Genomic DNA, 11,706 nt, shown 5'->3' on the forward strand with positions numbered 1-11,706 from the left:
CTTTTACAAAATCAGTTGTGTCTCCGAATAAAGTAGGCCACCATAAGTGTGCTAATAGAACTTTTTTAGGAGTAAGACTTGAGGTGATAATGTATGGATTAAGGAATGATAAACCGTGCAAAGATACGGATGTGTGGTCGTAAATCTACCAAGGATATCAATGGTGAGGAGGTGCTAGCAATAATGGTTCTTTGGAGGCTAGCAAAGACATTGATGCTTTTGTGTCTGTGTCTGTGTGTGTGTGTGTGACCAAGGTAAGTGGCACATCATCTTAAAGAGTATTGAGTTGGATTGATGGTTCTTTTTAAGGGGTACAATGCTTTCCTCAAGAATCTTATTCTTTTCCATTACACTATTCTTAGGCGATATCCCATATGGGTTATGTAAGGTTTTTTATTCTTAGATGGAGGAGTCCATTGATTTTTAGTGATGAGAGAAAAAATCTTGCAAGTGCATGATGCTTAATGAACTTTGATGATAATTATGGTGTGAATCTTAAACAAAGTCTATGATTATATGTATTAGATTCTAATGGATATTATAGAGGTGCCTTTGATTTTAGCCATAAGAAATATTAAACTATTACTACCCACACTAGCCTAGGCTAGAATGAGCATAATGTGTCATGGGGGTTAGTTGTACCAAGCTTTGGCTCCAAGGTACCAATTCCATTTGGTTTCTCCCCCCTTTGCTTTACTGTGTCACTTAGGAAGGTGCTTCACCTGCATAGATGTGTCCTATCTCAATCTCACTCTCTCACTCCCTCTAAAATAGACATGGAAGTAGGAAATGAAATTCTCAATCCCTCTCTCTCCCTATATACTTATGGTATTCACACTTTAGTTACCCAAAAAAAAAGACTTTTACATGGACTAATGGCCTTATAGATGTCTAGAGTTACAATTTTTAGACTTAAAAAGATTATAAAATTTATGTATAATGTGTCAACCACAATTTGGTTAACCTAGAGGTTTTATCCTTAAAAGCTCATATGGGCTATGCTCCCAAAGCACCTTGATACACTTCTTTCCGCTCCTTTGTTTTACTCTTTGTTGGAAGTTGTAGTTCATTATCCAAAAGTTGGTGTCATTATTTGTCCTTAAAAGTCGAGAGGTAATACAAAGATAAATATCTTGCCCTTTGAAAAATATAAAATTCTTGGACCTTTATTGAGGTCAAAGTTGATTACCCACATACTTATTTCTTTGGTTGATTGATAATAAGAACCAATAACTTGAAGAATTGAACCACGTCTAGAAATGGCACTCTCTCCATGTGTGGACTTGTATGTTTTAAAAGTGATGTTTTTGGCAAGAACAATGGCCCAAACATGGGAAGTTTTGGATCACATGAGGATCTTTCACTTTCATTCTTCTAAATTGATCCAAAGTCCATCTCCTCTCCACTCAACCTCCCCCTAGCCCCTCGTGGCCTATTTGCCCCATGTCCATGATGCTTTGCATGTGGTGACACATAAGTCATCCCAAGCAATTGATTTTTTAAATGGGACCTGAGAAAACCTTTTGAAAATGTATCTTCTAAGTTCTTATTAAACTTAGAAGATACCTTTTCAAAAGGTATATCTAAGTGCTTATTGAACTTATTGAATCCCTAAATTCCACTACTAGTTAAGGAAAATATGAACATTATTACCCTTGGGTGTAACATGCTAAGGACCTTGAAGACCCTAACCACGTGAAAGACCTAGTTGAGAAGGTGTCTAGTGAACATCACCCTTGGGTAACACATTAAGGACACCTTGTAACCTTGAAGCCCCAACCACCTGAAAGACCTAGTTGGGAAGGTGTCTAGTGAGGAGAAGTACATAGTCTAATCTACACTCCACAAAGGCCATATGCCCATATTATAATCTTCTAATGTAATCTTGTAAGCACCTATCAATAAATTATGTGAAAGAACTTTGCTATCTCAAATATCTTGTTTCTAGATAGTCTTCTTCCTATCTTTCAATGAATAGGATCAAGTTGGTGGGAGAGAAAATAGCAGGAAACCAAACAAAATCACAAGAAGCAAGTGAATTTTCTTCTATTGAATCCACACCATTAAATAACTATAGCTCTAATTTTTCTATCAAATCCACACCAGTAAATAACTAAAACTCCACTTTGCCAAGCTTTCAAATAAATATTTCCATAGTGAAGAACTCTTTGGGCTAAACTAAAATGCTTGGGTATCCTTATCCTCTTGATTGCTTGCACTTGTGCATTGTCAACGTACTTTGAAAGAACATGTGTCCTTCTGTTCACATATAAACATCTTGAAGCACTTGAATGAAAATAGCAGGAAACCAAATAAAATCATAAGAAGCAAGTGAATTTTCTTCTATTGAATCCACACCATTAAATAACTATAGCTCTAATTTTTCTATCAAATCCACACCAGTAAATAACTAAAACTCCACTTTGCCAAGCTTTCAAATAAATATTTCCATAGTGAAGAATTCTTTGGGCTAAACTAAAATGCTTGGGTATCCTTATCCTCTTGATTGCTTGCACTTGTGCATTGTCAACGTACTTTGAAAGAACATGTGTCCTTCTGTTCACATATAAACATCTTGAAGCGCTTGAATGAAAATGGATACTGTAACCCATACCATTTCTACAGCACGTCCTCTTCGTATATTTCTCAAGTTTATATGAACAACTTATAAAGCTCGAATGAGCATGAACATCAAGGCTTTGATTATATTCAAAGTGAGGAATCGATGGACATTGACAAAGATCTCAAAGTACATCGCAAGGTAGATAATCCCAAATTCATTACCACATTTGAATCTAAGTTACACCGTATTCATCAAGTCATAGGATTTTGGTGCTCGTTTGTGTGAGTGAAGTTAAAAAAAACATAATTAAAGTATGGCAGGGAGATGTCATAGTCCTCCCCAAAATTCTAGGAGAACGTGTCCTTCCCCCATTTCCCAAATAGCACTTTCAATATCAAAAGTGGACCAAAACACCTTCAGTGTTGAAGGTGGCCATTAGTCCCACGTATTGATTCATGATACAAAACTCATTTTCAAATGTGGTAATGAATTTGTAATTTTCTAATTTGTGAGGTACTTTTGAATCCCCATTGAACATAAGAACAGGCTTCAAGATCATCGATTGTGGATGTTAGTCTAGCATTGCTTTCAAGTATGCTTTCAAATTCATGATCATTTGAGTATTTCAAATATGTAAGGGTGCTATCCAAGGACTCACACAAAACACGGTAAAAGAATTAAAATAATAAATCTTGTTTTGCAAGCTTCAGAGCATGGAGTGCACTTGGTTTTGATGATGTATGTGTGTGTGTGTGTGTGTATGAGAGAGAGAGAGTACATGCTTGCATTTATGCACCAAGACATATTGTGCATGATGTAGTTGGGGATTCTCAAGCATATATACAAGCTTGCAAAATATTATCTCGCAGAAAGCGCTCTTGCAATTTTGTCATGAATGTGTTTCCTCTTTTCTATAGTGCAAATCGGCGCTATCTACGCCTACGTGGGGTTCTTCTGAGTGGGGTTTGGCTCCATGGGGTGGGTGTTATCCTTGGAGGTGTTTCCCTTGCGTGTTCAGGCTCAGGTGTTTAATTTTGGGTGGTGACCAAGTGTGAGCAGCAGAAGGAAAGATCGCAGCCAACACTGGTTGCAAGGTTGGATGCCATAACGTTCACGTAGAGATGGTTGCAAAGTGTAAGCGGACGACATCTCTCTTCAACATTGATGGAGCTCAGGGTTCTGGGCATCGCGGAGAGGCAAGCTGGGGTAAGATCGACATCTGCAAGGTATCAAGCCTTGGAGCCTTAACCACACGGGGAAGAAGTCCCAATATGCGCTCTGGTTGAATCACTTTTCTAGAGAGAGGAGGGAAGCACTTTTATAGAGAGAGTCAATGACTTCTTGCCATGTGGATACCTTCACCTTGCTTACTTTTCTGCAATGGTGTTAGGCTACCCAAGGTAACAATGTGCGCTCTGGTTGAATCACTTTTCTAGAGAGCGGAGGGAAGCGCTTTTATAGACAGAGTCAATGACTTCTAGTGAGCCAATGACTTCTTGCCATGTGGATACCTTCACCTTGCTTACTTTTCTGCAATGGTGTTAGGCTACCCAAGGTAACAACAAGGAGAGGGGACATTCATGCTATAATAATTGGAAAAGTGGCGTCTTGAACAAAGTGCTCACCTATATCTAGAGAGATGAAAATCTTGTTAGGGTCTTCCTCTTTAGAATCTGGCACAAAAAAACCTGAGAGTGGGGATGAAGAATAACCAAATCTAAGAGTGGCAAGACGAAGACTAACCAGATCTAAGAGTGGTGAAGAAGAATAACAAAATCTAAGAGTGGTGACAAAGAATAACAAAATCCTTTGGTAAAGTACATTGGACCTTTCCAATCAAGTTAAGGAAGGGATCTATGGATCAAAGGGATGAACACATAAAGATGGAATATGGATATGTATGATCTCTATCATAGGTAGACCCTATTTTGGAGAGATAAGCAAAGCACTCATAGAGTTAAGGGTTGATGCTACTTGGAGATATCTTGATGCTAGCCTACTATCAGCACCAACGACTTTAGGGATAATGGTATCCTTTAAGCTTAAGCTTGTACATATTGAAACTATGTTGTATCCTCAACAACCACCAAAGACGTCAACAACCACTAAAGACTTCAACAACCAATAGAAACTTCAATTGTTATACATATTGAAATTGTGTTATAGCCTCAATAACCACCAAAGACTTTAATTGTGTTTTATATATTGAAATTGTGTTGTAGCCTTAACAACCACCAAAGACTTCAAGTGTGTTGCAACCTCAATAACCACCAGAGACCAAGGATAATGGTCTCCTTTAAGGTTACATATTAAAACTATGGTGTAGCCTCCTGAACAACCACCAAGGATAGTGGTCTTCTTTTAGCTTAAACCTATACATATGAAAACTATGTTGTAACCCGAACAAGGATAATGGTCTCCTTTAAGGTTACATATTAAAACTATGGTGTAGCCTCCTGAACAACCACCAAGGATAGTGGTCTTCTTTTAGCTTAAGCCTATACATATGAAAACTATGTTGTAACCTGAACAATCACCAATAATAACTATAAAAAGGTATAAAATTAAAACTAGAAGGTTATGAATAACAAGAGCTTTAAGAACGTCAGACAGTTAATTATGTACATCTATGAGAAACATAAAGAGTTAGAAAGAAAGAGCACGTCATTGTAGCTAATATTTGGCTACGAACATATTTATTTGTAAATACCATCTTTGTCGGGTTACCTATGATTGTAGGGTCATAAGGAGCAAGAGAGACTCTAAAGGTGACAAAAACCAAAATAACATGGTGCAAGCCACAACTCTACAACTCCATACACCTTTGACACCACCAAGGTTTACACAACAAGACAAATTGTTCCACCATATGTTATGCCAACAATGACAAAAGACCTACTATAGAAAACCCAAAAACCCAGATATATCTTATCATACCACCAATTTTACTAATACACCGAATTAGACCACTTGCACTAGTTATAATAGATATATTTAGGAAATAGGAAGGGGGTGGCAAGGGAAGTTGGAATAGTATAAAGAGAGCCTAGGACAAAGGATATCAAGCTAGGCCATGTGAAAAAATTGATGCACAAATTTCAAACAAAATTTCAAGGAGATACTAACCCCTACACCTAGAGATCTTTGTACAATCTATAAACTGGATGAATTGGCCAAGGTTTGAGTTCTTAGTCTTACACTTGATGGAAGAGCATGTGAGTCGTTTAGATCACTAAATCCTGAGGAAAAAGTAGACTTTGAAACCTATGTTCATGTACAACTTTAGGAACATCACTCAAAATGAGATTGAAGTGGCTAGCTTTGGTGTAAATGGAGCACGGCTACAGAACTATATCAAATCACTCAAAATGAGAATGAAAGTGTGCATGAATTCATAGCTTGCATGGAGTAACACCTGAACTAGAGATGTGAAGAAAGTGAAAGAATGAGTGATGACCAATTGTTATTATCACAATTTCTTATGAGATTACGTGATCTTGATCTTCATGCCTATGGGATTGCTATAGTTGAGTACCAATATTCTTGTCAAAGGATCTATATAATAACATGAAAGATAATTCTAGAAAGGATTCTTTAACAAGTACCCCATTAGTCATCTCTTAAGAAAACCAAGATTCTAATCCAACTCCCAAAGGGCCACAAATTGCTATTTATGAGCTTAGTCAATCATTGTTGGAACGGTTAGACCCTTAACTAAAGATGAAAGAAGCTCAAGATACCATAAGTATAAACATTTAAATCCTTAAAGGAATCTAATGTGGTGTCATATATTCCACCAAATCCACTTGAGTGTTGAGTGTTTGTTGAGTGTTCTAAATTATACTTTATTATGTGTAATAATGGGGTAACCATGACATTAGCTATACTGTCTTTATCAATTGTGTGCAATGGGGTAATCATGATGCTAGCCGATGTCCTTATCCTTGTGCTTAATGCCAACCACGTTAGTTACATACAATCAATTGGACTCCTCACAACCAATCCCAACATGCACGTTAGTATTTAATACGAAATCGTCCATGATGATACCAACTACCAGCATGGTGTAATGGTATTTTAGGCATCCCCAATCTACCATAGAAGGATCTAGTTAACATAAGCTATCTCAAACTTTGTAATTTTATGATCATATAATTAATTTGCTTTGGTTAAAGAGCCAGTAGTTAGGAAAATCAATGCAAGTGATGCAAAGTATGTGGTCTAGGAGAATTTAGAGAGTGTGTGAGCAAAGTACAATGAGAGGGTATAATAGTGTATGAATATGGTTTTGGTCATGGTGATTATTGTTTATTTGTTTGGTCAAGTATATTTTTAGATTATTGTTCATTTGTTTTGGTCATGGTTTGGATATATTTATACTATTGCTTTAGATGCATGTGTCTAGTGATGGCTACCACATTGGCGTTGGAGTGTGATTGAAGGGATTGGAAATTTTAGATGCATGTGTCTAGTGATGGCTATCACATTGGCGTTGGAGTGTGATTGAAGGGATTGGATTTCCAGAGAGAGGATGGACAGAAGGGATGGCATGTAATGCCAATGAGTGACTAGAGAGAGGATGGAGAGGAGGGATGGCATGTAACGCCAATGAGGCTTGTAGTGACTGCATGGAAAATGTGTGTGTAGGGAGTGCAAGTGCTGAGGCCCAAAGTTATGAAACGTTGCATGCACAAGGACAACATGGTGCTATGGCTGTTGGGAGACATAGCTTGCACATGATGGCCATGGCATCGGACCATGCTTACAAGGGCACCGAAGCTTGGTAGTTGTGGGGGGTGATCTGGCCATAGCCTAGGTTGTGGAGACGCGCTCATGGCCATAGCCATGCCAAATGTGTCGTGACCATGTGGAACAATCAATCCATATTGATCTTAGTGCTCTTCTGGAGCACGATCACCCAAACATAATGAAGCGAGATCCAACTGGCCTGGAGCGCGCTTTAGCGGGTGAACACTCTAACAGCAGGGAGACCGAAGCATCGCAGTCGTCTGCAATTCAAGCGGTGTTTTCAGAGGCAGTGTCGTGATTGTTTTCAAGGTCAGTTTCTGGGTTTTTGCCGGCATTTTTGTAGTTTGGATTCAACAATCATTGTATCTCGTTCTAAAGCGTTCTGCAGCCCCCTCTTCCTCTGGGGGCTGCTGAAGGCTCCAGTCCCATGTCCCCTCTTTGGGCGGTAGTAGTGGTGCTGTAGTGATCACAAGAAGCAAGGAGGCAAAGGTATTCTATGGAGATGTTGACACATCGAACACAAACAAGCAATATAAAGGGTACTTGCCACTGATTACGAGCAGCCATTAGAAAGTTATATACCTTGTGACTATTATGGTTCTTGATGGATCACGGTGTCCGGCAAGGATTTCCAATTCTTCTACCACGAGCGAGCTTTCATGTCTGAACATGCGCCTGTAGTGTGGCGGAGATGCAGACATCACGAGCATGGATGGAGTGCTTGTGGAAGGAATACTCGAGGGATGCTTCCCAAATTGATTGGAGGATGCTCAGCTTAGAGGAGGCACTGCCTGCCTTGTGCGAGTTTTCATGCTTGAACATGCCCCGGTAGTGTGGTGGAGATGCAGACATCACGAGCACGGATGGAGCGCTTGTGGAAGGACTACTCGAGGGATCCCTCCCAATTTGGTTGGAGGATGCTTAGCTTAGAGGAGGCACTGCCTGCCTTGGAAGAAGGGGTGCTGCCCCAGCCTTCCCTTGAGGACTTTGCACACATCTTGCACATTTGCAGGAAGGAGAGAGACCGACCGCATGCGCTGCGCTTGCACACCTACATGCTCAAAAATGGGCTGGAAGTTCATGCATCACTGTGGAACTACCTCGTCTCGATGTTGGTGGAAGTTGGAAGCATGTTTGATGCCCAGCAGGTTTTTGACAGGTTGGTGCATCGGAATGAGTGGTCGTGGAATTCCCTTATCACAGGTTACATTAAATGTGGGAAGCCACAGCATGCTCTCACCCTTTACGAGAAAATGTTAAAGGATGATTCTTTACATCCAAGTGCACACACTTTTGTGGCCTTACTGAAGGCTTGTGCAAAGCTGAAAGATTTGGAAAGAGGCCTTGAAATACATGCCAAGGTTGCCAGAACATTATTCTTGGAAAGAGACCCTTTTGTTGGCAATGCCTTGCTCTGTATGTATGCCAAATGTGGCTTACTTCCCAAAGCACTGCAAGTATTCAACAAACTTCCAGTTCGAGATGTAGTCTCGTGGACTGCACTAATAGCTGGATATGCTGAACATGGTCATGGTGAGGAAGCACTCAAGTATTTTGAACAGATGCAACTTGAGGGTGTCTCCCCGAATGCTGTCACTTTTGTTTGCAGCTTGAAAGCTTGTAGCAGCACAGGAGCCACAGACAAGGGCCGAGAAATACATGCTGAGATTGAAAGAAATGGGCTACTGGGAAGAAACCATTTTGTTGGCAGCACCTTGGTCAATATGTATGCTAAATGGGGCTCACTTGCCAAAGCGCAGGAAGTGTTTGACAAGCTTCCAGTTCGAGATGTCGTTTCATGGAATGCATTAATTGCAGGATATGCAGAACATGGGCATAATGAGGAAGCACTCAAGTGTTACGAGCAGATGCAACTTGAGGGTGTCTCCCCAAATGCTGTCACGTTTGTTAGCAGCTTGAAAGCTTGTGGCATCTTAAGAGCCACAGACAAGGGTCAGGAGATACATGCTGAGATTGAACGAAAGAGATTGTTTGAAAGAGACCATGTTGTTGGCAGCACCTTGGTAGATATGTATGCCAAATGTGGCTGACTTGCTAAAGCACAACATGTGTTCGACAAGCTTCTAGTTCGAGACGTAATCTCATGGACCGCACTAATCTCAGGATATGTTGAACATGGGCATGGTGAGGAAGCTCTTAAGTGTTTTGAACAGATGCAACTCGAGGGTGTCTCTCCAGATGCTGTAATGTACGTTTGTTTCTTGAAAGCTTGTGGCAGCATAGGAGTCATAGACAAGGGCCGAGAAATACATGCTGAGATTGAAAGAAAGGGGTTACTGGAGAGAAATGTTTTTGTTGGCAGCGCCTTAGTCGATATGTATGCCAAATGTGGCTCACTTGCTAAAGCACAAAAAGTATTTGACAAGCTTCCAGTTCGAGATGTTGTCTCTTGGAATGCACTAATCGCAGGATACGCTGAACACGGGCATGGCGAGGAAGCACTCAAGTGTTTTGATCAAATGCGATTCGAGGGTGTCCACCCAAATGCTGTCACATTTGTGAGCAGCTTGAAAGCTTGTGGCAGCATAGGAGCCACAGACAAGGGCAGAGAAATACAGGCTGAGATTGAAAGAATGGGGTTGTTGGAAAGAGATATTACTGTTGTCAGCACCTTGGTCAATATGTATGCCAAATGTGGCTTTCTTGCTAAAGCACAAGAGGTGTTTGACAAGCTTCCAGTTAGAGATGTGATCTCATGGAATGCATTAATTGCAGGATATGCTGAACATGGGCATGGTGAGGAGTCACTGAAGTGTTTTGAGCAGATGCAACTTGAGGGTGTCTCTCCAGATGCTGTCACATATATTTGCAGCTTGAAAGCTTGTGGTGGCATAGGAGCCATTGGCAAGGGACAAGAAATACATGCTGAGATTGACAGAAAGGGGTTATTGGAGAAAGACCTTGTTGTTGGCAACACCTTGGTGGATATGTATGTGGAGTGTGGATTACTTGCCAAAGCACGGCAAGTGTTTGACAAGCTACCAGTTCAAGATGTTATCTCGTGGAATGCACTAATCACAGGATATGCTGCACATGGTTATGGTGAGGAAGCACTCAAGTGTTTTGAACAGATGCAACTCAAGGGCGTCTCTCCAAATGCTGTCACGTTTGCTAGCAGCTTGAAAGCTTGTGGCAGTGCAGTAGCCACAGACAAGGGCCGAGAAATACATACTGAAATTGAAAGAGAGGGGTTACTGGAAAGAAACCCATTTGTTGCCAGCACCTTGGTCAATATGTATGCTAAATGTGGCTTGCTTGCCAAAGCACAGAAAGTGTTTGATGAGCTTTCAATCCGAGATGTAGTCTCGTGGAATGCATTAATCGCAGGATATGCTGAACATGGACATGGCGAGGAAGCACTGAAGTCTTTTGAACAGATGCAGTTTGAGGGCGTCTCTCCAAATTCTGTCACGTTTATTTGCAGCTTGAAAGCTTGTGGCAGCATTGGAGCTACAGACAAAGGTCGACAATTACATGCTGAGATTGCAAGAAAGGGGCTTCTGGAAAAAGACCTGGTTGTTGGCAATACTCTGGTTGATATGTATGCCAAATGTGGCTCGCTTGCTGTAGCACAACAAGTGTTTGACAAGCTTTTAGTTCGAGATGTAGTCTCATGGAGGTCACTAATTGCTGGATATGCCCAGCTTGGAGAAAGTGAAAACGTTTTCTACATCTTTGATAGAATGCTAGGAGAAGGTGTAAAGCCAGATCCGGTTACCTTCGTTATTGTTCTCAATGCATGCAGTCGCAAAGGACTATCTAATAAGAGCCAGACATACTTTGAGGCCATGTGCAAAGAACATGGCATCATTCCGACACTTGAGCACCATAGTTGCATGGTTGATCTCCTTAGCCGTGCAGGCCAACTTGATGAGGCAGTAGCAATAATCAAGAAAATGCGGTTTTGTCCTAATCTTGTGGTGTGGCTTACTGTGCTGGCTGCTTGTAGGAATTGGGGAAATGTGGAGCTTGGAAAACAGGTCTTTGAACATGCAGTGCGTTTGGATGAAATGGATGCTGATGCTGATATGCAGGAGGAAGCAAATGCGATTGAGGCCATGAGAGAAGAGAAACAAACATGGAAGAGGCCAGGAGATTGAACAGTGCTCTCCTCCCCTTCCGTCTCGCCCCTCCCCCACCGCTAGCTCCCCCCCGCCTCAGCTCCCCCCTCCCCCCCCCCCCCCCCGCTATCCTGTAGCCCTCCGCCTCTCCTTTTCCTCGCAGGGCTGTGTCCCTCCCGTTGGTGACCCCGGTTTCTGGCCTTTTCCCTCTGGAGGACCCCATGGAAGCCGCTCCGACTACCCCTGCCGATTCCGGTCTCCGTCTGGAGTTCACAGCTGAAGATCTTCAGTTGTTTGTTTCCACAGTATCCG

The 11,706-nt window shown here is 41.3% G+C and overlaps 2 protein-coding genes across 2 annotated transcripts; both read left to right on the forward strand.

Annotated features, from left to right (window-relative positions):
- Window positions 1-8,154: 8,154 nt before the first annotated feature.
- LOC147632069 (pentatricopeptide repeat-containing protein At1g11290, chloroplastic-like) lies at window positions 8,155-9,363 on the forward strand. Its single transcript, XM_086808644.1, has one exon. It carries the CDS (start codon window positions 8,155-8,157, stop codon window positions 9,361-9,363), a length of 1,209 nt encoding a protein of 402 aa, XP_086664770.1.
- Window positions 9,364-9,486: 123 nt separating this feature from the next.
- Window positions 9,487-11,433, forward strand: LOC147632070 (pentatricopeptide repeat-containing protein At2g33680-like). Its single transcript, XM_086807997.1, has one exon. The coding sequence runs from the start codon at window positions 9,487-9,489 to the stop codon at window positions 11,431-11,433; it is 1,947 nt and encodes a 648-aa protein (XP_086664123.1).
- Window positions 11,434-11,706: the final 273 nt, after the last annotated feature.

This window comes from Cibotium barometz, chromosome 14 (assembly GCF_041138505.1).
Source record: "Cibotium barometz isolate CiBa-2024 chromosome 14, ASM4113850v1, whole genome shotgun sequence".
Lineage (NCBI taxonomy): Eukaryota > Viridiplantae > Streptophyta > Polypodiopsida > Cyatheales > Cibotiaceae > Cibotium > Cibotium barometz.

What these genes read in the sequence shown, in the direction of transcription:
- LOC147632070 (XM_086807997.1), top strand. Translation starts at nt 9,487, where the DNA reads ATGCAACTCGAGGGTGTCTCTCCAGATGCTGTAATGTACGTTTGTTTC.
- LOC147632069 (XM_086808644.1), top strand. Translation starts at nt 8,155, where the DNA reads ATGCAGACATCACGAGCACGGATGGAGCGCTTGTGGAAGGACTACTCG.